The sequence below is a fragment of the Tauraco erythrolophus genome, chromosome 31, assembly GCF_009769465.1.
Source record: "Tauraco erythrolophus isolate bTauEry1 chromosome 31, bTauEry1.pri, whole genome shotgun sequence".
In the NCBI taxonomy this organism is placed as follows: Eukaryota; Metazoa; Chordata; class Aves; order Musophagiformes; family Musophagidae; genus Tauraco; species Tauraco erythrolophus.
The window spans coordinates 432,997-460,564 of record NC_141495.1 but is presented as its reverse complement, the minus strand read 5'-3'; the positions used below and the strand labels follow the sequence as shown (position 1 = coordinate 460,564).

Genomic DNA, 27,568 nt, shown 5'->3' with positions numbered 1-27,568 from the left:
AGCGTTAATAAGTTTTTCTTTCAGGATGTTTCAGGTATATAGATTTGTATTCTACTGCAAAATTCTTAGTTAAAGTTGTTGGAGGTAGATTTGGTACATTACAGTGGCTTCCCCAGTCCTTCCCTTCCCTGACATCTTGCCCCACTCCAGATTACCAGTCTGGACTCTGTGCTGGCTTCAACATAACTTGTCTCTATTGCAATATGGAGAATGCTCATGGTCTTGCTTAAATTTTAATACAGTAAAGGACTATTTCCTAAAATGACTTGGAATAAATTATTCGGAAGGAACAGCAAAAATGTACAGAGATGCTTGAACACGATGAAACTATAAGCATATGGGAAAGTGGAAAGGCGTTAAAAATGTGGGAGCACACATTTCAGGGCATCTCAGAGCTCTGGTTTATGTGTTTTCTAGCGACTGGGATTCCAGCTATGCTGCTTCTTTCCATTGGAATGCCTTAACAGTACGTACTGCCTTTAGAGGGAGATTTTTGCAAAACAGGCCTGATATTGTCCTAATGTACCTGTGGCTTTAATGGAGAAAACGACAGGGAGACCGCACGAAAACAACGGAGGAGAGAATGCATCGAGAAGCAAGGATCACTACAAGCTGCAGTGGAATGCTTGGGCATCAAAACTGAGCTTATTTTCTGCACAATTAAGCTAGATTTCATTTTTTTTTCAACGTTTTACTGAAACTGGCCTTCTGTGGAAGGTGCGCATCAATCAGCGACCTGTTATCTCTGCCAAGGAGGCTTCTAATGAATGCCCTGCTACTGTTTCCTGGGCAAAATGGACTCTGCTTTGTGAAAGGCAATTTAAACTGCAAAGTGGGGCTTCAGGTGATCTCCTTTTGGCTCAAGATTAATCATAATCAGAGTTGAAACTGTAGCATTGCACGGCTAATTCAGAATTCTTTTTTAACATTGACTTAAATTTTCCAGGAGTAAATTCTATCTGTAATCTCTGCACAGTAACGCTCTAGTTAGATCCTTTTTCTTTGTGGATGATCATTTGCGCAGCTGGCAAAGACTAGTAACTATTTTAAGCCAGCCAAATGGAGAGCATCCTTCTCGTAGTCCAGTCTGGACAAAAGTTTGCAGGTCGGCCGAAGAGGGTGAGTTGGTGATGTAGAATGTTTTTGAGAAAGCATGGATTTCAGAAACGAACTCTGCGGTTTGAGCTTCTCTTGCCAGTTGGAAGGGGCGCTGGGTACATTTCGGAGACATTTAAGTGGGAGATGAGGGTCTGAAGCTGCAGTAAGCTGCAACTGGAAACGTAACGTCGATAAGTGGTGTCAGTGTGTTTCAACATCGCCACGAAAACAGCGTAGCTTTTCTTGTTTGCCACGATTGTTCAACCCATCTAAAAACACCATCTAAATCACTGTCTTGGAAAACCACATACTGGTGGGTCATTCTCTCCATCACATCAGGTGAACTGAAGGATGTTAGAGAGAGTCCCGTTCTCCTGACTGTACCCACCACGACAGCAGCGTGCGCATCCGCTGCCTGTTCTGTCTCCAGGCAGCAGCAGGGTGCAGCACTGGAGAGGTTCCTCTGGTGCCAGCCCCAGCTGGGCACTTCACAGACCCAGAGCTCCCCTTTCAGCACTGGAAATTGCGGAGACTTCAGCTCACAAGATCGGTGAGACTCTGCTTGCTGCAGCTGAATTCCTTTGGACCGAGGCGTTACAGAATCCCGAGTCCTTGTCGGTTTTGAGCAGTTGCCTTATGTGCCCGTGAGGATTCGAGAAACGTGGTCTTTCCTACGTTTGATTCACTGGTCGTATCAACTTGTCTTAAGGTGCTTCTATTTGCAGTGTGACTAGTGGTCCCGCAGACCTGCACCCAGACTTCTGGAGTTCTGTGACCCAATGGTGCTTAAAGAAATTGGTGGGAAGTATGAGAAAGGGATCAGCCTGCCCGATGTTAGCATTGTAGGGTCAGTTGGTGCACTTGCTACAGGCATTGTGCGACATGAGACCAGGGATAAAAGAAAAGAGGAAAAAAGGAAAGGCGTTGCCCTGCAAGCTTTATTTTTGTCTTATCAGAGAGCTCTTTAAATTAATCTCCCCTCCTTTCCTCCTCCACAAAAGAAAAGTAAGGATGTAAAAAAAAAAAAAAATCTGATGCAGTCTTGTTGGCTGCTGTGGTGAAAAGCTGAACAAAATCTCTTCCCGTTGACAGCAGGACAGGGGAGTTACAACTATTCCTTTAGGGAACTGATAGCTGTTGCAACACAGGGTTACGGCTGCCTCCACGAACACAAGACTTGTTTCAGCTCAGAGGAAACGGCTGCCGCGCTCAGAATGAACGCCACAAGGGTGAATGAAAAATGTTTGCACAGGAATTACATCCTCTTAGGTTTCATAACTCCAGCCTTCTTACATAAATGCCAGCACATTTGGGTTAGAAACCAGAGCAAGAGAGGGCATATTAGGGCTTTCTGGAGCCCGTGTGTGTGGGAAATTCTGAGCTTCACATTGGGGTCCTTTTCAATCACAGCTTCTTGCTCCTGCTCTGGCTCACGGCTTCTCTCTCACCCTTTCCTTGTGGCTAGTGTTTTTATCAAGGGCACCGTCTCGATGGCATCCGCAGAGGAAACCATAGTTTTAATCTGATGCCTTTTTCCAAGTCAGTCGATGGACAATATCCCGAATGATCAGGACTGAGTGGCACTGGTACACTGGGAGCACCTGAGTGGTGGCTTAGTATCGAATCACTTCATGAAACTCCTTTTCTGCTCACCTAATTCATGTTGCTGACGCTGTACTTTCCTCCTGAGCAGGTATTTGTGGTGCTAGGATGGAGCCTTCGCCGTTTAACAGAAGACAATGGACTTCACAGTCTTTGAAAATCACTGCGAAAGAGCTTTCTCTAGTCAACAAGAATCAGTCATCAGCTCTCGCAGAGAGATTCTCCAAGTAAGTGCTGTGAGGCTGCTGAACACAAGCTGTGCTCGTAGGTTGACAGCTGCCACCTTGAGCAACGACTGCTCCACTGGCAGCTGCTTTGCTTGTTAAAAATAATGTAATTCTGTAGGCATTTGAAGTTTCTGCTTTAACATGCCCTGGGCAAAAGTTTTTCTAGTTGCTGACGTTATGTCATTTCAGCAGTCAGAATTGTATTATCTTCTTTCTGCTGTCAGAAAATGAAGTAGAGAGTTTTCTGTCCATCTATAAATTGCAGTTTGGTTTTGAGAGTGGATTATTGGAATGTAGGCAGCTACTGCCATTAGGGCTTTACTTCATCAGAAATGGTCTTCAACTGCTTAAGCATGAGCTACGTAGGTTTCTCTGCTAACATGGCATTTCCTGCCTGGCACTACAAAAAGTAGCAGTAATGCATTATCAGTTAACTGGAGACCGGTTAGAAATGGTGATTCTGTCAACTGATGGTGAGAGATGTAACCCTCTAGTAAGATTCCATGGGGCAGTTTCACAGTAGCTGTGTTCTTCACCGATGTGTTCTTCCAGACGTCTCACAAAACTTGAGTAGAAAAGGAATATTACCCTTCCCTTTGAGAGATGGATGATGGCTTACAGTCAAATCATAAAGTAATATTTTCATACACTGAGAAGCCTATACCTGTTTTCTGGAAAAGCTTTTATTTCCTTAAGGAATTATATAGGCCACAGCTTGGGTTTTCAACGGGATTTGGGCAACCAAGTCTCCTGGGTTACTGCGTTAATAGCATAGCAAGCTTTTGGAGTATTTAAATCCTGAGCATGGGAGAAACTTTATGGATTCCATGGGAGAAGGATAATTGCAATCTGGACTTTACAAAAACATAGCTCCTGAAGTACTCTGGCCTAGGGAGAAGCTGCTTGCTTTGCCCACTCTTGTTAAGGTAATTTATTCACTCATTGAAGCTTGATTACAGAACCTGGTCATCTTGCTAAATGTTGGTAATCCTTTGAAAAGGGCTTACTGGAAGTAATCCAAACTGCTGGTCCTTAATCAAGTAGGGTCCCTCTACATAAGAAGTATCAGTTCCTTGGAAAAACACAGGCCTACTTACTGGCTGTGCTCTAACGCTGACACTCAGAGTGAGGAGCATCATTTTTCTAAGCTGCTGCTTCCTAAATCTTTGTATCCGAAAACATTTTTTTCATTCCATATAGTGTTTAGATTATCCGTTTTGTCAGGTCAGAGACACGCAAATTTGCAACAGCAGCGACTCAAACAGTGGCTAACTTCCAGAGGGAGTGCTGCCTGGGACTCTGCAGTCCTTGTGTTTTCCAGTGTAGTACTTGATTTTCATCCCCGTGTCTCTCTTTGTTGCTTCTTCCACTATTGATCTCTCTTCCTCTGTAAATTCACTTTCTCAGCGTGTCTCGTTCAAATTTTGGAACCTGTATAGTACAGAGACACAGGTTAAGATGTTTGTGTTGATCAAAGAGGGCCAGCTACGCTCCTTTAGCAGCTCTCAATCTGTACAACAGGTGCAGCTTGTAGAGCAGAAATTAGTAAAGGTGCAATTTGTCCACTCTTGTGTAACAAGAGGAGAAGTCTACATTGGAGCACACCATTCACAGCGGGGAAAGAAATCTATTGTTATAAAGAAAAAGTCAGTAGTAAAGCAGGCATCATCTGCACGTAAGAATTTTTTTCTTAGGAGGAACCGAGGCCATGATACACATTAGTTACTGGTTTGATACCAATTTAAATAATTGCTAATTATTTAAAGTCTGAAGCTGATGGCTGTTGTAACATTAGTGCCTCATTTACTGCCTGTAACATGTTCAGAATCATATCAAAAGTAGAATTCCACAGATAAGAAAGACACAAACATCGTTTGCCCAAGCAGATGCTGGGTGACGTTTCTCTTTGAAAAGCAGAGCTCTACTTACAAATGGCAAAATCTGTCACACCTGACTAATTTGTGCATTTCAGAAGCAAAGGACGATCACCTTGGCAGTGCCCTGCTCAGTGTGGTCCGTGTGCTCCGAGCTGGGTGTGCTTGTGCCCAGCGGAGTGCTGTGCAGATTGCTGGGAGTTTCCTACAGCTTCTTAAAGGACTTTGATTCATGATCCAGGGTGGCTTATCTTCAGAGGGCTGTGATTACTGCTCCCACTGCTGGGGTGCTTCAGCTGCTCATGAAGCAACTGCTGAATTGGTGCAGTTTACATCCCGGCATAGTGAAATAAACTGGCACTTATGTAGATTTTCTGCGTATGCCAGGCTGTAATTTGTTACGGTCCAGCAGCTGCTGTATAAATAGCTGAGTTATTCTTGTGAGGGGGCACAGCAGACAGCTGGGGGGTGGAAACAATACAGCTATTCCAAGGTAAACTGTCTGTATTCCGGAATCAGACTGCTTAGGTAATGAAAAATATTAATTACTGTAAACTGAACGACTTAAAATGTGTCTGTCACTTTGCAATGTTCCATTACTATTTGCTACTATTTTTCCAGCCTCTGGTTTTATTCGACGGTCTGGGAAGTGCACAGAATCCTTGGTGGGGGAAAAAAATCTCAGCTGTCTTCAAGAACATTCAATATTCTGATTAAAAATTGTTTGTGGGTTTTTTTATCTCTTTGCTCTTTCTCAAAGGTATCAGAAAGCAGCTGAAGAAGCCACTGCTGAGAAAAAAAGAAGTGTAAGTATTTGTTTCCTGGGCAATAAGCACCAGCCTGCAATCATAATGGATCACCTCCGTGCAGTGTTGCTGTGACAGTTGATTTTTGGAATATCAGAGCTGTTGCCATGCGTCCTATAGAAAACTTGGCTTAGACATAGTGTTTGCTTTTGACTCATTCCCCCTACCCTTTCCCAGTGTGAATGAAAGGAATGAAAATCAAGTGTCTTGCCCAAAGCTATATGTTGAATCACCAATTGGCTCCTGAGCAGAAGGCAAAACGAGTTAACCACAACACATGTGCATCCAGCTCTCTGTTCTTAGCTGTAGGCAGTTGTGTGGTACCTTTTCCTCTCTTACCTAAATTTAAAAGCAGCTGCCCTCCTCTCCGAAATCTAACGTGTATATCTTTGATAGCTGGAGAATCTGTTAAGGGGGATGTTTTCTGAAGTGCCTTTCGGGGTTCAAAATGCCCCTGGATGAGGGACAGCCATCCTTTTTGGCTCTGTTACAGCCTCATATTCTCTCCTGTAAACTCCATTGCGCTTCCTGTTCTGGGGTCAGGGGACCCTGGCTGAAATACCAGGCACTAAGAGCACAGGTCTTATACAGCAGATCCTCAGTTTAGTTTTCATTTAAAAAGACTGGCAATGTTTTCAGGATATATAGGTGAGTCTTTGTTAGACCGTGCTGCCTTGATCTCTTTAATGCTTGGGGAGTTGTTGTTCTTTTTCTGTTCAGGATATAGGTATGATAAAATAAGCATTCTAAAAATTACTCTCCAGCCATAAATTTTCTTATTGCTTGTATGACCAGGGAGCAAGTCCCAAACAAGAATGACTTGTGTTATGAAGTGTGCCGGGACTCCATAGGCATCACGTCCAGAGGATATGGAAACCTGCTGTGCAATTTTGAGGACATTTGCCTTAACTTTAATACTTTCATTGAAATACAGTCAGCAAGCAAGCTGGTCTTTTTTGAAGTCGAGGTAGATTCAAGTTAATTTGCAAAGCAGTGTTCAAAATGTGACCAGAAGAGTAATAGGGTGAGAGACTTAAATCCTAATATAGCTGCTAATCCTGGTTAATCCCTGTAAGCCTTGCAGACCTGTTCCACTTGCGAGGAGTTTGATACATAGTGGTCTCTATAAGGGAGAGACAGCAAAAATGCAGTGGTGGCAGGTGTTGGATCTGAAGGAATTAAACATGGGCTAGGCTGTTATTCTGGGGAGAAGTAACTACTTGTAAGGAAAACCAGTTAGAAAAGCACTTGAACGTCAGGGGTACTAGTGCTCCGTGCGTTACCATCTAACTCGCAGCGGTAAGGCAGCGCTTGTGACTTGTGTGCGTGTTTCCTGCTGAAAGCTTTCACTGTGTTGAGTGAAATAGAGGGAAAAGTCCATATATGTATGGATTATTTATAATTTGTAAACGGGAGCAAAAAGACATTTGTTGTCAGTGCTTAGTTTGAGCCTTACACAGTGTGAAATACTGAGGACGGATCTCTTGTAACTCAAACATAACTGTTAACTGATAGTAGAAATATGTAACTCCAGAAAAATAGTGTTTTCTGAAAGCTGATCTGTGGCTTTTTGGAAGGCCTGCTAATGGTTGTCTTCTGGCCCAGCTGGAAGACATTGCAGCGTTTGGCACACCACCCACCCATCTCTCCTGGCTGCTTTTGCTATTGTTTGCTGGTCTAGTCTAGAGACTGTTGGGGTGTGGATTTGGGTCCCCTTTCCTTCATGTGTGTATTCGAGCCTTTTGTGTGTCATTTAACTCATTAGAGCTCAACTCCCTTTTCCCTTATAAGGCCATCCTGTTTGCTCACTTCCTGCTTTAGCTCCTGACTTTTTTTCTTCTCCCCCCTCCTTCCTTTCCTATCCTGGATGCTTTCTCCATGCGGCACAGTTGTAACTGTTCACAGCTGTCTGAAAGAGCGGAGAGCTGAGCTCAGTACCGAGCTTTTCGCTTCCTTTCGCACAGAAAGGAAGTGCTTTAATGCTTCATCAGGCGTATAACTGGAATTAACTTCTTGTTCTTTGCAGAGCACAGAAAATCTTCCCCCTCACTTTAGAAGGGGGAATCTGAGTGTGCTAAAGAAGAAGTGGGAGAATCCGGTGCTGGGAAGGGAGTCTCGGAAGGAAACGCTACGAAGCAGCTCTGCTGAGGTTAGGCATAAGGTCGCAAGCCCCGGGCTCGGAGTCGGGAGCAGCTCTGCTTCTTGCCCAGACGTGGAGCAAATTCCGGGGGCTAGTGCCACAGCTGACGCCCAGGCCCCTTTGGGCACCCCTGGCCAGCTGCAGCGTCCCGGCGGTGACAGCGGAAAGTGTAAAAGCCACTCAGTGGAGAGTGGGAGAATGGAAAACTGTCTGGGAGAGTCCAGAGAAGTGGAAAAGCCTGAAGCCGGCGAAAACACAGAGTCCTCGGGGAAGATCGAGAAATACAGCGTTCCGCTGAACAAGCTCAAGATGATGTTTGAGAAGGGGGAAGCGGCTCAGAGCAAGGTAAGGGTCTGTTTCTGCTCGTCTCGAGAGAGGCTAAAACTCTGCCTCTCGGGCACCAGCAAAATCCCTGGAGGGAGTGGCTCCGAAATCTTGACTCTGCAAATAATCGTACTCATTGTTTTAGTTGAAACATAACGTAGCTGCTGTTAGTAACTTATTGGAGCTATAGGAGTACGTGCAGAGTGCTCGGAGTTGTGTTTGTGATTGCTCATTGGAGATGTAAAACAAATTTGCTTGTGGAAGGGGTGCAATTTCAGAGAAAAGTAAGTATGGAATCTATTAAGAGCCTTTTTTAAAAGCAAATTGGGATTGTTTATATCCTGTCTTTAGATTAAGATGAGTTATGCAAACACGAATTGTGTAAAAATATATATGTGTATATTTATATATGCATATAAAAAAGTAAAAGCAACTGTTTAAAGTGAGCACAACAATCTTGGGCGGTTCCAGCGGAGATGGAAGTACTGCCAGAGCGAGGAGGGTTTTTTGTATTATATCAGTATGTGAGTCACACACATGCACATAGATACATCTGTAAGTCCTGCGAAATACTCCCATCTTTTCCTATCTTAACAAATGTTTCCTATAGAAGAAAATCCTGGGGGAAAAAGAAGCAGAGATAGCCAGCCCAGCTCCTGCCTTCACTAGTTTTGACTTGCAAATGCACAGGGCTCGCATTTTCCTACAACTGCTCATGAAATCTGATCCTGCATGTGGACTGCAGACTGTGTGTCCCCGGGGAGAATTGCTTAACTAGAAAATGAGTTGCATATGTTAGCGACTTGCAACACAGTCCTGAGGCCTTGGTGCTGGTGGATTTTCCAGTTTTCTCACAGTTTCCTACACTTCTGGCTTTGTTTTACTGTGGGTGGTTTTCTTGCATATTGAGTAAAACAATTTTTTTTACAGACGTTGTTTAATTATGTAACAGTTAAGGGGTTCAGAGGAGCACCTCGGTGTTAAAGTGAGTTTGGGATCTGCGTACAGTGATTTCACAACTTGGATTTTTGTAGGCTTTGTCATTATGCAGGAGCTGCCCATGCTATCCCATCCCTTGAAAGGATGATCTCCCGATAGTGCTGCTCTGAATTCTTGCTGTAGGATTAATCAGTCGGGATTCCACAGGAAAGTACCGTTTTGCAGATGGGCTTTGAGTAACTTTATCTTAGCCTGGGGAATAAATTGTTTCAGAGCTGACTAAATCTGGAACTGATACTTCTGTCAAGCTTAGCAATTCCAATATTGTTGCAAACCAGTTGAGCACAGTAACCACCGTACAGTCGGTGTGAAAATATCCAGGTGAGGTTCACGTCATGTTCCTGTTCCCCGTTGATCTGGTTACTTCCTAATTTTAGAAGGGAAAAGGCCCAAAGTGCTCTGAAGTTGAAATGTATGGGTGGGAGGGGGTGTCTTGGTAATTAGAAAGCACTATTTTAAGATTTCTGGCTCTGGGAATTGATCTGAGGACTGGAGGATGATGTCAGGCAGTCAGGTACAAGGAAGACGGGCGCTCTGGGGACACGGATCTCTTTCACTAAGGTGGAAAGCAACTCCAGCACTGGTGTAGGCTTGGCTAACTGCAGGCTCTGCAATTGCCTCTTCCTTTTATGCTTTTTTTCCCGAACTCTGCCCATTGATAAACCCCTGGTTTAAGTGCAAGCAAGGCTTTGGCTGAGAGATGGCAGTTTTCCTTGGTATTTACTTCAGCCTTAAGGGATAAGCACTGTCAGAGCTTTGCTGACAAAACATCTGGATAAAGTAAGCAGCAACGTGGCCGTAACTTCATGACAGGAAAGAAAATACAATTTGCCTGGTTGCTGGGCAAGCCTGTGGCAAGAATCCAGATTAGAGCCTGGATTTCCTGACCCAGTCACCCACTCTAAACAAACCTATTCTCATTTTCGGGGTTATAAGTGAAACCTCCTAGTTTATTCATTGTTTCATTCAGATCTTGCTCTGTCTTCTGCCATTTAGATACAAGGCAGATCTTTTTTTATTGCATCTTTATGGAAAAAAAAAAATGCTGTAACCACGTTAGCGGTAGGCGTGTCGGTCTAGATTGGTTTAGCACTAAGCAAAGACTGAACATCAGGTCTCTTATCAATTCCAAGGAATTCTTCCTGTAAGTGATAGCGAAAGTGTACACAAGGGAGATCAGAAGCAAAGAAAGAGCAAGCAGATCTGCAATCCTTCTTCAAAAGATGTCTTCAAGTTGGTTTGTGTTTTTCCTTTAAACCCAAAAGTTACTGTCTGGTGCAGCTGCCCTTCCATGCAGGGTCACATTTGACACAGTTAATATGTAATGAAATAGGTGTAACTTTGGTTTGGTCTCTTGCCCAGCAACTCCTTGTGCCCCGGGCGAAACGCTGTTACCTCTGACTGTGGCACCTCTGCACTCGCCTCTTTCCTGTTAGAACCTTGAGGCTTTCCAGACACCAGGAATATTTTCTCTTATTTTGCAAGTAGCAGAAGCTGTGGCATGGGAATTGTGGCCCAGCAAAAGCTGTTGCCTTCCATGAGCCATAATCACCCTAATTACGTGTGGCTGGGCAGTGTGTTGGCTGTAACGAGGAAAGTCCCTCATCTTCCCTTTGTTAAACTTTTTTTTTTCCTATCACTCTGCTTTTTTTTCCCACGTATAAAACTGTTGATATAAAATCTACACAACATTGACTTTATACTTGCAGGTTTTAGTACTAGGACATGTACAGAAATATCTCTGAACTCTAACTAAAGCTTTTGTATTCTGGTGTTTTGGATCTTTACTCTCGAGACCTAGGCTGTGTTATACAACTCACCTACAGAAAAGTTCTTCAGGTGAAATTGTTAAAACCTGTAGATGTCTGAGGTGGCAGGGAGGAGCTGGCAGGACTCTGGAGGTGACTCAGTTGACAGTTGGAGTTCTCATTAACTCTGTTTTAGCTGGTCATGAGATGGCTGCCACTGATAACTGAGCTTTTCCTGCTGCAGTGGATTCCACAGCGAGGTGGCACAATGAGGGGAAAGCTCTTTGCTCTTAAGTCAGAACTCATCAGCTTCGTGAAGGTCCTACAGAGTCAAGCAGAAGAGCCTGTTTCTGATGAATATTGAATCCTTTGCTGTTGGTAAAAATATGGAGGTTTTTGATTGCTTGGAAGAAAACCTTGGTTTTGTGTGTGCATCTAGATGAGGTCTTAGACCCTGATCCAGAATTCCTGTTGGTGGGCATTGTCTGAACACTTGTCATAACTGTTTGACAACACATTGGCCCTTTGCTAACTCTTATGTAGAGATTTAATTTGTTTAATAATTAATTTCAGTGATAATTGAGAATTCTTTGTCTTCTCAGCATGAGGGCAGTTCAGCATGATGTTTGTTGCTGGAGAGAGACGACAGTGACAATAAATGGAAATGAGATTCTGAAACAAAGGACAGAGAAGAGGCAACCCAGACAAGTTTCCAGTCTTAATTTCTGTCTTTTTCTCCTGAAAAGTGCTGACGGTTTCTTTCAGTGAGGCTGGAATCATAGAATCCCAGATAGAATCATAGAAAGGTTTGAGTTGGAAGAGACCCTAAAGATGCTCTAGTTCCAACGCCCTGCCGTGGGCAGGGACACCTTCTGCTAGACCAGGTTGCCTAAAGCCCCATCCAACCTGGATGCTGGATCTAAATTCCTAAGTTTAAATTACCAAATCTAAATTACCTGAATTAAGACCTTTGTTCCCTAGTGGTGCAAACTTCCTTATGCACTCTGCTGCCAGTGAAACTTCCATGTGTGTGTTTTTTTTTTCCAAACTTGTTTTTTCATTTGTAGCTTTGTCACTCCTGCTGTGTGCACGAAAATGTGTGTGGTGCCATATTATTAAAAAAAACCCAAACAAACAACAAAAACACCCAACCAAAAAAATCAACCCAAACCCAGGACAGCGATAAAATAGTCAGGGGTTTCATGTGGGCTAAGAAACATATTCTGTCTTGTGCGTTCTCAAAGAATCTTGTCTTCAGGTGAGTGCTGGTCAAAAGCCAGGCCCTTTGAAGGACAAATTCCTGAGCTGGAAGAACTTCAGGCTTGTGGGCTGAAGGTGACATGAAAGCAGACACAGGCTGAGTAAGAATCACCTCGGGATGGTGTGCACAGCCTGAGGAATCCGCACGTCCCTACACGCGTGCAGGCACTCCCGAACTGACCTAGCAACACGCTCAATGGAAGGAAAAGTCTTGTCATAGCTGAGCTCCTTTCCAGTAAGAAAAGTTACCAAAGTCTTAAACCACAGAAATAGAAAATATTTCCCATGCTAATGGAAAAAGAGGTTTTCCAGCTGCGTTTTCCTTTCCTGGTAAAGTTGCTGGCTTGTCAGAGCAGCCTGATTTTTCACAGTGATTATCTTACAGCACAGTTCTGTTAAAATAAAACTCTGGAATTTCCTTCAGTTTGGTGACTAGCAAATAAGAAACTTGTTAGAAGTTGCGAGGTGGGGGGGGGAGTGTGTGGTTGGAGCATCTTGCCAAACCTGCCTTTTTCTCTGCGTTATCCTCAATCTTAATTTCCAGCTGGCTCTGTGATTTAACTCTTCCTGGGGAGGGAACAAGGCTCCATCACCTTCAGTGTTCCATCGGTTGACTTTCAGCTGTGAAAACTTCCTGTCTTGGTGAAGTCAAATTAAAGTCTGCACGTCATGAGCATTTATCAAAGCTGCTGCAATTTCTTTTCCCAATTTCTTTTCCCAATTTCTTTTCCCAATTTCTTTTCCCAATTTCTTTTCCCAATTTCTTTTCCCAATTTCTTTTCCCAATTTCTTTCCCAATTTCTTTTCCCAATTTCTTTCCCAATTTCTTTTCCCAATTTCTTTCCCAATTTCTTTTCCCAATTTCTTTTCCCAATTTCTTTTCCCAATTTCTTTTCCCAATTTCTTTTCCCAATTTCTTTTCCCAATTTCTTTTCCCAATTTCTTTTCCCAATTTCTTTTCCCAATTTCTTTTCCCAATTTCTTTTCCCAATTTCTTTTCCCAATTTCTTTTCCCAATTTCTTTTCCCAATTTCTTTTCCCAATTTCTTTTCCCAATTTCTTTTCCCAATTTCTTTTCCAATTTCTTTTCCCAATTTCTTTTCCCAATTTCTTTTCCCAATTTCTTTCCCAATTTCTTTTTCCCAATTTCTTTTCCCAATTTCTTTTCCCCATTTCTTTTCCCAATTTCTTTTCCCAATTTCTTTTCCCAATTTCTTTTCCCAATTTCTTTTCCCAATTTCTTTTCCCAATTTCTTTTCCCAATTTCTTTTCCCAATTTCTTTTCCCAATTTCTTTTCCCAATTTCTTTTCCCAATTTCTTTTCCCAATTTCTTTCCCAATTCTTTTCCCAATTTCTTTTCCAATTTCTTTTCCCAATTTCTTTCCCAATTTCTTTTCCCAATTTCTTTTCCCAATTTCTTTTCCCAATTTCTTTCCCAATTTCTTTTCCCAATTTCTTTTCCCAATTTCTTTTCCCAATTTCTTTTCCCAATTTCTTTTCCCAATTTCTTTTCCCAATTTCTTTTCCCAATTTCTTTTCCCAATTTCTTTTCCCAATTTCTTTTCCCAATTTCTTTTCCCAATTTCTTTTCCCAATTTCTTTTCCCAAGCATTAGATTTGGAGGAGTTGATCACAATGACTGAATATCAGATCTGACTGAGGCACCCAGAGCATCTGTGTAGCAGTGCTACAAACACCCTGTCCGGCACTGCAGCCTTGCCAGTGGTGATTATCCTGGATATCTGAGAATATTTATCTCTGACACTCTCCTGCTTAAGCTTCAGCCTTATCAGACCTAATTAGGGAATTATTTAGTACCAAATGCATAATCTATCCAAATCAAAACAAGTAACTTTAGATAGCTTTTAGTACAATAGTATTTATTTGTCTTTGTGTTGCTGAAAATCAATGTGAATTTTTGATAGCTCGCTCCTTTCATCCTTTTTCTGATTTTAAATCTTCATAAAATGACCTTGAACATTAGTTTCAAAAGAAATTGTATGAAATGCAAAAAATCTAGGTGAAGTTTTGTATTTGCAGTGGTAAATGCCTAAAAACCTGATCTTTGTGGTTCTCTGACTTTCCAACAAAGATAACCAGTCAAAGAGCATCTTCTGACCTCTTCAAGAGAGCGTTTTCCAGGTGGCAGAGGGTCAGGTATTCTGTGATCAAACTTTATGTTGGTTAAATAAGATGTCACCTGCTAGACTTGTTTATTCCAGTAAAGCAGATTTGCTAGTGACACCTGTGCATCTTAAAGGATTATACGCAGCAGTCTCTGTTTGTCCAGGCAGCTGATAGGTGGGTCTTGTCTCTAGCAGGTCTCTAGAGACCAGAGGAAGACAGCAGTCGGGAGGAGGATTTCGGAAAACAGCCTCTCTTCGGAGGACTTCGATGTTGGCCAAGGAGAGAAGAGCCATAGTACATCAGGTCAGTAAACCTCATCGTTCGTGTTTTGCAAAATAAAATTACTTTATACAATAGAATGGAAACAACTTTTGCCTTTCAGAAATGGAGGTGCAGCCATCTTCCGTCCGTAAAGTCCCTGTGAGCATCGCACATAATGAATGAAGCCTTGCTGTGAATTTTAAACTGTTATACCCATAAGCACAGGAGATAACTAGCAAGTCAAGGGATGGATCCCATTTTCCCCTGTGTCTTTACCCTAGGACAGTCCTAGAACTACTTTTAATAGTCAAACTAATTTAGAAAGCAGTGAACAGACGGATAAGACAATACGCCTCTTCCTTCTTGCTTTAATTCTTGTCCAGACACAGGGAACTACAGCTCGCCTTACGCCTTGAGCAAAATTAGGTGTTTTTCGTGTGTTTGGAGACTCTTTTCTACCAAAGCATTTACAATCCTGTGTTTTCAGCCCGTAGCTAATATTGTGTCTCACTACTTAGTGATGCAGGTTGTGTCCTTACTTGAGCAACACTGGAGAGAATGACAAGAACTACTTACACGTGTTTGTTGTCCCCAAGAGGGACCTTAATAATTCATACAACTTTTTAGTCATTCAGTGCCGCTAGCTAGCGAAAGGTCGTTATTTTATCATTCCTTATTGAACAATTAAGCTATTACTGAAGACCTGACCATTATACAAGGAAGCTGGATAGCAAAGCAGTCACAGGAGCTGGTTTTTTAGTCCTGTCTGGCTAACATCTGACAGCAAAAACGAAAGAGGGACGGCATGTAACGGGGCATGGTTCTGGGAGTCAGGAGATCTGCACCTGTGCAAAGACTTAAGCTTCCAAATGTTTCTTTCCTCTTGAGATAAAACCAAATGCGTCAAGAAACTAAACTGAATTATTTCATAATATGTTTGTTCTCGTGATCCTCATCTGTAACATCATGTGATAAATTATTTTCATGGAAAAGGTGGACACTGGCGGGTGAGACTTCCTTCCTCACTTTCCATGTTTTCCCCAGAAGACTTTGACAACTGTTCCACTACAGGAATGATGTATATTTCCATTTAGCCACTGTAGCAGCAGCTTTCACTTGACAGTAACAGCAAACCAATCTTCCATGGTAAAACTGTTTGCTCTCCTTACTCTGAGCCCACTGGCTGGATGCTGCGTCTGGTGAATGTGTCACTTCTGAAACTGGCTGGATTAATTACGAGACTTGGAGCCTAAACCTTCGACTGAAGCGTTTCTGTGCTCTTTGGATCTGGAATTTCTGTGATCTTGGGAGTGGTGAAGGGATGGGATTTGTGCATCTTTCTGTAGACAGGTCTAGTGGTGCTCCTGAAAGTTCCCTTTATTCATGTAGTTCTTTTTCTTGGTATCTTGTAGATACTAGTCCCGCACTCAGCCCAGGTAAGGCAGAGACCAAGAGGAGCCTGGAGATGCCTCGCTTAACGGAAACTTCCATAAAGGATAGGCTGGCGAAGTACCAGGCAGCTGTGTCCAAGCAGGGCAGTTCCACAGGCCTCACTACTATGGTAAGTCTGTTCTTTGCCTTGTGGAGAAGGGGATTTTTGTCCCAACATGGGACTAGAAAGAAGATCTTAGGAAAACCAGGCTTTTTGAAGACAATGCCATCTTCCTTTGAAATTAACTTTGTGCTGATAGGAGTCATTTCTCATGAAGAGTTGCCTCGACGTAGTGCAGGAAGAAATAAGTATTTGCATCTACCTGGAGTAATCTTGAAAGTTTTCCAAGGAATTAATTGCTGGCACCCTGACTGAGGTGCTTCTGGAACATGGCTGGCATTCTTTTTCTTTCTGTACATCTGTAGCTCTCTGCATGTTTGTTGTTGTGTGTGTTTTTGTTTCAACCCAAACTCAAGTCTGTGTTATACATTAGCTATAAGCTAGGGGAAACTGAGGCACAGTAAGATGGAGTGACTTTGAGTGTCATACAGTGCACAAAACTCATGGTTCTCTTGGACTGCAGCTTTGGGATCTCCAGGCAGTTTTTCTCCCTTTTGTTTTTCACCTCCCTTTGAGTCTTCTCACTCATTATCTGAATCCAATTAGAACTTGTGCCAATTTTGCAGATATTTGATCAGGAAATGAGTAATTAATGGATCACAGTAAAGTATTTCAGCTGAAGAGACTGCAAGAATCTAAGCTTTTGTTAAAAAGTGCTTAAGTACAATTGCTGGAACTATCTGATACTTTTGCTTAATGATGGGAACTTTTATTGCTTGAGTATGACTTTTATTAACCAGAGTAATAAATTTTAAGAGGATAGGCCCTTTTAAGTTAGGAAACTTGCACTGGAAATAGAAGCCAAAAATGATGGTTCTAAGCTCTGGAAAAGTGCATGCTCCCTGGGTACCTTTATAGAGAGGCAAAAGTCTCTACTCAGCTGAAATGATTTCTGAATGTCATATGCAGTGTGGGTCTGCTTCTCCAGTCCTTGGGAGGAAAACTGGGTAAACTTCACCGCACGAATGGAAAGGAATCGCAGCCAGTGCAACAAATCAGATTAACTGCTAATTGCTGATTTCTGCTTCCTGTTTCTTGCCGGGGTTCAGTTTGCTAGATTGCCTTTTCCAGTTTGTGGCTCGGCGTGGTAGCTGGTCCAAGAGATTCACCATAGATGTCTCTTGAGCCCCTTGTTTGCAAATCCTCAGTGCTCTCGGTTTGAGTGTCCGTGCAGCCTGGTGCTCTTTGGGACGTCCCATTTGGCAGAATCTCATTCGGTTTTGGCCTGGCACATCAACAAGGGCAGCACATAAGATGGAGCAAACACGGGTTTCTGAGGCCAGTGTTTGCAGTACTTGTGTGTTCCAAGAGCAGCCATAACTCTTGGATATTCTCCTTCCCTGCTGACACAGCAACTAGGGCTCTTTTGAAATGGTAGAGTGGTATTTGTACTTCCCTTCTCTTAACATGTGTCACATCCGTGCTAGAAAGGAAAGCCAGGATCTGTCTGGGGAACAACTATTTTGGGGGCATTGCGGTGTAATTAGGCCTTGGTGAAAATTGAAAGACGCTTTTACAGTTGGTTGGAGTAAGAGTGGGAAGCAATCGTTTCCATGCAGGAAGGGGAGGGAGGGATGATGGACAGCATGTTTAGAGATCTGTACATTGGCATTCTAACACTCAATTACATACCTGTTAGACATGGTTGGTTTCGTGCAGACTTGTTTACAAAATCCAGTAAGATGCTGGTGCTGGCATTTGGCTGTTGCTCTTTCATGTTGCAGAGAAGATGCCTTGTGAAAGGCACGAGTCTCTCTCCAATTATCTTGTATCCTGTGGCAATGAAAGAAACACGAGGTTTCACTGGATTGTTTTTTTTTAAGTCTGAAAGATTCTTTTGTGAAAATCTTAAGTCAGTTTGTCAAGAAAAAAAATATCAGTAAAATAAGAGAATTAGGTTTTTGACTGGCATTGAAGCAAGGGTAGGATTTGCTTTTATGTTGAGTTGTATATTTCAGTTACACAGTACTTGTCTTGAAATGCTCTTAATTCCAAACGAAAAGTTAACATTTCTGGTAAAGGAAGATGTGGATTGAGGAGAGGAAGTGAGAGTTTATTTCAAACAGGCATCTGAAAGTTAGAGAAAAGGGGTTATTTAGAAAAATGCTGGCATTACCTCCACAGAGTATAGTAAAATTCTACAGCCCCATCTTTTTTTTTCTTCATTAGAATATATCACTTACCAAGTTGGTGTAGATTTTTATGCCCCTTCCTTTAATTACCACTGTATATACTAGGAAAACCGTGAAAAGAGATTTTAAGAAAAATAGAAAGCAAGTACTTTCCTAGGGGAAAAGAACTGTCAACTTTCAAGTGCTTTGTTCTATAGAATGAGATTCAAGCCAGTGCAAGTGAAGTCAAGAATTACAAATCTGAGCAGAAGGAGAATATGCCACCAAGTCGTGAGGACTCCATTCCCTGTCAGGATGGGGAGAAGGTAAGATGCTCCTGCCGGTGAAGATCAAGGACTTCGCTTTAAGTGGAACTCGTTGTAGAAGCACAGCTGCTATACTTGTGCCACGTGCGATCTAGAAACTGAATATGAGCAGCTGATGCAGATTATTTACATGCTGCAGAATTCCTGATTTTTTATTTTTTTTTTTTACTGTATCTGAATTATAAGCTAGCAAGTCTCTGGGAAGACTTTTAAGGAATATCTGAAGATAAATTGAAGTTTTCTTGGAGAGTTCCCCTGTCTTCTCAGTAATGACAGAACTAGTGAGGCAGAATCCTTCAATATTGTACTTAGATATTTTCTGATGGCTTCAGTACCTGACTGAGACTGAAACCTCTGATGGTTTTGTGGGGTTTTTTGTTCTGGTAGGGTTTTTTTGTTTGGTTTTGGGTAGGTTTTTTTACTCTGCCATTTAATTTTGATTATTCTGATGAAGCCACCTAAACTTTTGTGTGTCGTGTTCCCTAACTGTAAAAAGATGATTCACAGCTAGGTATTTATGAAACAAAAAATAAACCACACCAAAAAAAAAAAAAAAAAACCCCAAATCATGAGAAGCTTTGAATGACGCAAGTAAAAGGAGTTTATCACCATTTCTTCTGCATTTAGTGGCTGAATTTTGATTAAGGTACCAGAATGGCAGTTTGGGTTTGTTCCTGGTTTTGAGCTTCAGCTGTAAATTGAGAGTAAATTACTCTGTGAGTTAGAGACAATAAAGCACACTCAAGCATTTGTGTACTAAACTGGGGGCCAGGATAAAAGTAGCTGACTAATAATTGGGGTACTGTGTATTCCAGCCACTCTGAGCACGTGGCAGCCTAATGCCAGGAGGGCTTTTAGAGCTTTCCAGCCTTCCTGGGGCACGGGGCCAGATGCTGCTTTCAGCTGTTCCTCACCGACAGCTGAGCAGCTTCACGTTCCACTGGGCCAGGCTGCCTTTTGCTAAAAGGTGAGTGAACTAAAAGAACACCTGTTAAATCAGAATACAGCCTGGGATTGAGTGGGAGATTTGAATAAAATTTCTTGTGTTCAGCTGTAATTGTGAAGTTACTTGTTGAGGTGTCCAGGTGCAATAAAAAAACTGAATAGAACATTGTTTGCGAGCCAGGATTGTCCTTTTGAAATGACAAACTTTGGAAATGAGCCTAATTACAACTACTAGCAGTAAATGTCAGAAATGAGGAGCCTCTGGCAAAAAGAAAAAGAACAACAGAAGAAACTTGCTAGCCTTCTCTGTCATTTTTCACACTCAATCCCTGGCAGATTTAGTAGCCAGACATGTGTGACTGACAGCCACAGAACGTGCTGGTGCACTTCCCAGTATACTGCTGTTATAGTTGTTATGGCAGTAGAGCAGAGTGTGTTAATATGTGTAATTTGCCTCCTCATTACCTCATTAATTTGCCAACTTCAGTTGCTCGCAATGGACCTTTCAATCATTAAAGTGAATTAAAGATGATTTGCAGTTAATCTTGTTACAGTACTTTAGTTTCTCAGTATAGCTACTTAGAGTTATTTGATTTAATAGCAATAGTGCCAAGTTCAATAAAGAATTATACATCAAAACTTTATCTGTAACATGTTTAGTATCTGAAACTGGTTTGTATCCACCTTTTCTAAGAAGGTGGGTTTTCTTTTTTAAAAATAAGAATCTGTTCCTGAAGGAGGATGAACAGGTTAGGTCCAGGCATGTGTGTTCCAACCTGGGAACAGCAGACTCCTAGTTCTGCAAAAGCTTTTTTTAAAATTCCGCTCTTCTTCAGGTCTTTTTTTTTTTTTTTTTTTTCTCAAAAGCACCTGTTTAAATGTCACAGATTTGTCAGATGTTGGACTGCTTGGTGTCAAGGGATTTCTAAGTAAGAAAACCTGGGAGGTACATCAACGAAATCCATAAGGATTTCTGAAGACTAATAGATAAAGGCGTACAAGCTGCAGGTGTTTGGGAAAACGAAAATACTATGTATGTGTGTGTGTGAACACTATGGCAGATGATCTGAATATTGTAAGAGCTGGAAAATTAGGAGGATGTCTACTTTGTAGTGAAGACTAACATCCTTGGCAGTGAGCTGGGCTCTGCCTTGTGCCTTACAAAACAAGAAGTAGCTTCGTGCGCACCCCAGTGTGGCCAGTCTCCTCCTGTTCAAGGACTCACAGTGTCAGATTGCCTGTTGTGTTGCTCAGGCCGCCATGATTCAGGCTTCAGAAGCTCAAAGATGCTCACTGTCTAATTTTCTCTTGCAGGTTTCTGGAGGTGAGAACAACTTGTCTTTCCACTCTGGCCTTCTAGAGGATGGCAATGGTAGGCACTCGTTTGTTCTGCCTCGACAAGAGGCAAGCACGTGGCTGAGGAAGAGCACTAACTGCCCGGTTGTGTCTGGGATACTTCAGATCAGTCCTGTCTAATGATGAATTTGACCCAAGAAAAACCTGTCTTATATAAAAATCTATCCTGTGCCTAACTCAGACTTTGTAAGAACTTCCTGCAGGTTCAGAAGTTCATTTGTAATTGCAATCCTGTGACATCTGTAACTCTCTGATCGCTTTCCTCTGATTGAGCACATTTAAGTGCAGCTTCCTCACTGTTGGGACTAGTAGCCCTGGCAACTGCTCCATCAGTCAGTGGGCTGGAGTACTTATTATTGCAGGATAATTACCAGTGTCTTTGGTGTTGCCCAGAGGTAGTTCCTCTTCAGCACAGTACGTGAGCACGTTCTCGTGTTGCCGTGGCTTTATGTCTGAATTCAAGCCCACACGTGGGCACTTTGCAGAAATGAAGAACAGTTTCTGGAAATTACATGTTGGATGCCCATGTATTAGTTTCCTTTACGTATCGACTTAAACTTTCCTGGTAAATCAGAGAAGTAGAATGATCATGTTTAAATACTAGATCTAAAGGTTTAATAGCAAATGTTGAAGAAAAAAATGTGCTAGCCCCTAGCTGGTAGGATTGCTGTTCAATCTTGTAAGCTTTCCATGGTTTTGAAGTCATTGTAATTGCCTTTTCTTGCTCCTCTGCTCCCTCAGTTGGACAGAACTTGGAGAGTGAGACAGAAGTTCAGAAACCTGTCAGCACGAAGCAGCAAAACTTTGGTTCTAAAGCAGGAGGCCAGACAGATGCATCTGTGCCAAAAGCTGTGAAGGTAAAACAGCTATTTTTTCTCAGACATTGGTGATGGTTAAAACCAACTCACTTCTCTGTTTAATACTGAAAGCCTGAATGCAACCAGTGGGGTCACAAAGGGTCTGGCAGTAATCACCAATATCTGATCTGTCGTGTTCGTGAGGCAACTTTAATTCAGATGAAAAAGCATCTCAAAACTGTCAGTTTTTCTTCACAGACTGAGTTTGAGTTGCTTGCTGGGAGTTGCTCCACTGCTGTTACAACAGCGTGCCCGTGTGACAGAGGCAGTTTCTCTTCAGTGTGGGAAAAGGGCTTTGAGCAGGGGCTTGTACTGGGGCTGGTCTGTGCCCTTTGTAAAGTCAGGGTTCTGGAGACTGGCACTGAGGTCCTACTACTGCTCTTCAGAGCCCTTAGTAGACTGGGACGTGGCTTTCCACTCTCATCTTACAGCAGCTCCCAAGGTAACTGCAACTGGTAGCAACTTTATAGTAAGGGCACTGGGGTGACTGACTCCACAGAGACTGAATTTGGAATTCTGAATAGCAAGTGCTTAATGTTTCGTGTTCTTCAGTGGGAGCTCTAAAGCAGATGGAGAGCTCCTTGGATAGGAATGTGTTTGCTAATCTTATTAGACACACAAACAGCAGTTTGAACATTTTGATCACACTGGACTTTCTTGTCACGTGTGCTGTCTGGAGTTAGGATGCCTATTCCCCGGGCTGCCACAGACTTCCTGGCTCGCTCCTGAGGAAACAACTGTGCTTTTGTTGTTTCCCCATCTTCGAGAGGAACAGCACTGACCTCATGAAGACCAGTGAGATGTGGCTTCCTCGTGTTCTGGAGTATGAATGCCAGTATGCGAAATCAGAGCTGCCTGTAACGTTTTCATAATCTCACCCTGTTGCAGCACAAAAGATACGCGTAACCTGTGTGTCTTGGTCCTCTGTGCTCTCTCTTTGTATTCTTAGAACCATTTTAGTCCTCTGCCCTGTCACTGCTTTAGATGCTGTGCCACCGAGATAGAAACCCAGATGCTGTTTATTCATGTGAGGTTCCTATTTGTCTCTTCCAGCTTCTGTTTCCTGTTCTTGGTTCCTAACCTCTACTCCTGCATTCTGCTTCCCTCCTACCGTGAGCTCAACTCTCAGCTTTCTCTCAAGTTTTTCTTCTATTTATTGGGCCTCACCTTCCTCCTGTAGCTCCTATTTGTAGTATGCCTGGGAAGGAATTTCTTTCTCTTCACACCCCAAAACGCCTCTCCATCAGACATAGGGCTCTTGTATAACAAGTAAGTTCCTCTTCTTGGATCGGGATGTGTGTTGCAGAAGCACAGGCCAGCGCCGTCATGTCATCTTGCAAAGCAGCTTTCAGGGAGAGTTACTTTTCCATGGGCAAGCAGGCTGTTGCTGCCTTCCTCCCTGTGGCAAGCATGCACAACGAGATTTTTGTTTGCATTGGTAAACTCTCATTTTTTTTGAGATTTCATTTAGTGACTCAAAATTCAGAACTCATGCAGTTTTGGCAGAACCTAGAAATTGTGGATTGTTTTTGAAAAGGAACTCTGAACTTCTGTTGGTCAAGCTGTCATCATAATTAGAACTTTAATCTACTATAACTTCAAGCAATGCCTTAAAAAAAATGAAATATGTATTAAACTGGAATTAAATTGGCAGCAGGCTTTATGATTGTGGCAAACTGACTTCAGCTGGCTCTGTCTTCAGCAATGTGTCCCTCACGTATCAACTTTCATTGCCTAACCATTGTTTTTAGTCTGTTATAAATAAATTGCTGTGATTATGTCTTCCTGTGACCTTCCTGTTTTTTTTCTTTAGCCATCAAATTTTTCCTTAAAGCTTTTTAGTGAGTTTGTAGCAGGTTAATTATTTGTCAAAGAAAAGCTACAACGTCAGCGTGTCTGTGCAGACCCGCGGTGTGGAGCGTAGGCACTCCCTTGCGCTGCTGCTCAAGTACAACACGCAGCCTGAGACTGCTAATTTTTCAGCTGTAAGGGATTTAATTTTTCCTGTAAAGTGTTTAACCTGTTGGCCAACCTTAATGGATTCCAGGAAGCGAATGGCATCAAGTGACCTTTTTTTCATGGACAATGTACTTGCTTCCTTGATGCTGTCATAAAACAGAACCTGAAATGGTTGCCGTACAGCACAGCAGCGACACTCGACTTCTTGGTGTTTACCCTTGCACTAAACTCTCAGGAAATTCTCTTAGTGAGCACATAAACAATTTTAGCAGTTTAACCCCAAAGCCCTGCTCGCTTCAAGTCTTGAGCAAGTTTGAGCTGCGTGTCCTGAAACCCGAGTTCGGTTTCTTTGCGATGGAACTGGAGTTACTCACAAATGAAGTCAGAAGTGTTTCCTGCTGGCTGCATCTGTGTTTCCTCCTGTTTTAGAGGAAAGCATTTAGCAAAACTGGATCACTTCAAATCGTTGAGCAGCCTGTTCCATTCCTTTCCCCTCCCACCCTCTGCCTTTTATTCTGAAATTATTTCAGCTCTTTTTCTGCACTGTTTTTTTTTATTTTGGTCTCATGCTAACTTGATCTACCTGAATGTTTCTTCATCATTTTCCTATGAAGAAAAATGGAGGTTGCAGAAATAGATTAGACAGCTTTTTGGGAACTGGCTCAGTCAAAATTACAACTGAGTTCTAGTATTTTCATTGTTCTTTCTCAACCATTGCTCAACTTGTGATGCTTCAGCTGTGGAATTCACTGGGGCAAAAGTCTTGGCTCACAGTCAAGCCACAGCAATCCCATGGGCCTGCCACAGCCTCTTCCTCACTCCTTGCCCACCAGAACCCACTCTGCCATAACTAGCACTGAGATGCAGAAAGTGCATTGCTGCAATTTTTCTGAGAGCTTTGGAAGCCGTGCATGAACTCAAGCCAAGTCCTCTAGCAGTTGATTCATTTTCCAGTTAACAGGCTTTCTCTTCTTCCTGTAGAAATTCCAGTTGCCAGTGAAGGAAACCTGTGTTGGGTGTCAGAAGACTGTGTACCCCATGGAAAGGCTCTTTGCTAACCAGCAGGTGTTCCACATCAGCTGTTTCCGCTGCTCCTACTGCAACAGTAAACTCAGGTAAGCACACTGCTCCCTTTGGCTGCTGTCTGGAAGCATAGCTTCCCAGTGAGATGCTCCTCAGGCTTAGCTGAGCTGAAGGCAACCATCATCCAGCAAATTGGAGAGGAGCATAGGAGTGGTACTGCAATCGTCAGTGGCTTTTGTACGTGATGCAGTCCAGTTTTAAACTCTTAATGTAATTCCATGTGTGGAAAACTTTGTCCGACTTTGTAATGAACTCCTGGCATTTGAGAAGAGAGCCATGCAAACTCATGAAAGCTGTGAGCTTATCTTTTCTAAACGTGTTGGAAAACTGAAATTGAGTCTCTTCAGTAACATAACTAAAATATACACCTGTCTCGGGGCCTGAGACACAGAATGCTAACGTTTAACTTCCTGTTTTCCTGAACAGTCTTGGGACATACGCATCTCTGCGTGGGAATATTTACTGCAAGCCTCACTTCAACCAGCTCTTCAAATCTAAAGGCAATTATGATGAAGGCTTTGGACACAAACAACATAAGGAATTATGGGCAGGCAAAACTGAGTGTGAAGAATCCCTGGAGAAAACTGTCCATGGTGTAGCTGCAACAGAAAGTCCGCAAAGCCCGGGAGTAGAGGATGCCCCCATTGCAAAAGTAGGAGTTCTGGCAGCAAGTATGGAAGCAAAAGCTTCAGCTTTGCCTGAAAGAGAAGAGCGACCCGCAGAAACAAAAAAGCTCAGGATTGCCTGGCCGCCTCCATCTGACCAAAGTATTCAAGGAAGTGCCTTAGATGAGGGCATCAAAGTATCCAAACCCAAGTGGCCCCCAGAAGAAGAGGCTTCCAAGCCAGATGTGCTGGAGGATGTGGATCTGGATCTCAAAAAGTTAAGAAGATCGTCCTCACTGAAGGAAAGAAGTCGTCCCTTTACCGTAGCGGCCTCGTTTAGAACAGTATCTGTTAAAGGCCACAAAGCAGAGAATTCATCATCGCCTTCTAAGGCAGAGAGAGACGTGTTGAAAAGAAGTGAGGAACTGGAGAGAGAGGTCGTGGCAGACAAAAAGCAAAAGGAGAAGAAGGTTGAGAATAGGAACATCCAGCGTGCTGAAGAGAAAAATGAAGAGGAAGAATGGGAATTGTCTGGTGTCAAAACAGTAGAGCATAACTTTGTAGAAAATGGCCAGGTGAATGCAGAGACAGATGAGGAAGAACACGCTATGGAAGAGCAAGAAATTCCAAATGAAGAATTCCTTGAACCAAATTCTCCTAAACATGCCAGCTTAGCCAATGTTCTGACTGCTAAGGAATCATCTAACCAGAATCGCAAATCCCAAGATGTCGGTTTCTGGGAGGGTGAAGATATGGAAGATCTGTCTGTGGAAGAACAGATCAAAAGGAATCGTTACTATGAAGATGATGATGAAGAATAAATTGGCCTTTTACTAGAAAACTTGCTGCAAGGTGCTGGGCCTTTTTTAAATCGGTGTTTTTAGCTTTACCAAACAGCTGTCCTCCACGAAAGCGATGCTATACTGCACGTGGACATTAAGGGAATCCTACACACAAATTCTCTCAACTGGAAAAGTCCTCTGGAAGCTGCAAAGAGCATCTTTAGGTGCACGGGAACCAGCATCTGGCTGTGGGATAGCTTCAACAGGTAATTTCTGCCCACAGCATGAGAACAGAGCTGCTCTGTGCTCCTCCTGTCTTAGCCTTTTCAAGCTTCAATCTGTACTTCACTAAGGATTTTTGGAATTTCACTGTGCTTACAGCGGTGGCATGAAACAGCCTTTCTGTAATACACTACTTTTACCACTACAAATGCTACTGCCGTGCTTAGGGACCAATTTCAAAGGGACTTTCTGGCCTGCTTTAAAAATGGTAACTTAATGCACTTTAATACACGTAAGGGGCACAACTGGGATTTTTTTTTTTAATAATACAAACATTTATGTGTTTAGTATCCAACAACTAAAGCATCTTAAACTGAGTGCAATGTGATTTTTCCTTCTCAAAACTGCCTGTGATCAATAGAAGACTCCCTACTCTCTCCATTTTTCTCTGTGCAACTGGAATGGTGTGCCCATTGCTGGAACATACGTATTTTAGTGCTTATCCAGAAGCTGTGCTGACTGACAGATCTCTTTGAGGACAAGTCAACGCTTGCAGTAGCCTGCAGGGCATTACTTTTGCATTTCATATGCATTTGAAGTGTTTTTTTTGTTTTTTTTTTTTACTTGGAGTTCATCATCATCATTCATTTTAAACTGCAGGTAATGTTTGTAAGGCCTTTTGACAACTTTGAAATCCTACCTGTATCAAGCTGCCATAAGTCTCTTCATTATGGCTGTGAAATTATGCTGCATTGCAAAAATCTCTGGAATAAAACCATCTGAACAGTGAACTCTTCTGATTGCTAGCATTGAAGCTTAGTACCCTTTTAAACTTCATTTATTTTACAAATAATGAAATATTGACCCATGGAAGGAGGATGCCCTTTTATGTTAGCTTTTATTTGTACTGTATTCTCATGAGAATTAGCTCTTAACTCTACTTGAGGTGTAAAATATTCTGCTTTCTTAACAGTTCTGCTAACTACAAAACTTTCAATAAAGTTCGGTCATTTACATTAAAATCTAAGTCTGAAGACTGGATTCATCCTTGTTTCACGAAGAGGCAGCATTTTAAAAAGACCGTGGGAAAAGATGGGTGAAATAACCGGTATTCTGACTGGAAGCTGGAGACCAGACAAGTGATTTTTCTGGTGCCACTAGGTGACACTGTGTGTCCACTTTTTTTTGTGGTTGACAGTTAAATGGGCAGAGTGTGCTCACACTCAAAAAGGTGTGGAAGAGGGATTAGAACAGGACGGGCAAAATAAATAAGGACGTGCAGGTATTTTAGGCTTCCATTCCT

At 42.5% G+C, this 27,568-nt stretch overlaps 1 protein-coding gene across 7 annotated transcripts; it reads left to right on the top strand.

The window, feature by feature from the left end:
• Nucleotides 1-26,082, top strand: LIMA1 (LIM domain and actin binding 1). 7 transcript variants are annotated; one of them, XM_009982788.2, is made up of 11 exons: nucleotides 1-11; nucleotides 2,808-2,927; nucleotides 5,562-5,607; nucleotides 7,634-8,092; nucleotides 14,401-14,509; nucleotides 15,904-16,028; nucleotides 18,349-18,456; nucleotides 20,716-20,773; nucleotides 21,499-21,614; nucleotides 24,555-24,688; nucleotides 25,083-26,082. In XM_009982788.2, the coding sequence occupies exons 2-11, from the start codon at nucleotides 2,809-2,811 to the stop codon at nucleotides 26,080-26,082; spliced, it is 2,274 nt and encodes a 757-aa protein (XP_009981090.2). In that variant the 5' UTR covers nucleotides 1-11; nucleotide 2,808. The 7 variants fall into 7 exon arrangements, with proteins under 7 accessions (XP_009981090.2, XP_086484656.1, XP_009981066.2 ...); XM_086628530.1 differs by lacking the exon at nucleotides 1-11 and having other exon boundaries at nucleotides 2,809-2,927; nucleotides 5,562-5,605; nucleotides 7,641-7,707; ... (3 more) ...; nucleotides 20,716-20,787; nucleotides 21,516-21,614; XM_009982764.2 differs by lacking the exon at nucleotides 1-11 and adding an exon at nucleotides 21,181-21,197 and having other exon boundaries at nucleotides 2,809-2,927; nucleotides 14,401-14,500; nucleotides 15,880-16,028; nucleotides 21,522-21,614.
• Nucleotides 26,083-27,568: the final 1,486 nt, after the last annotated feature.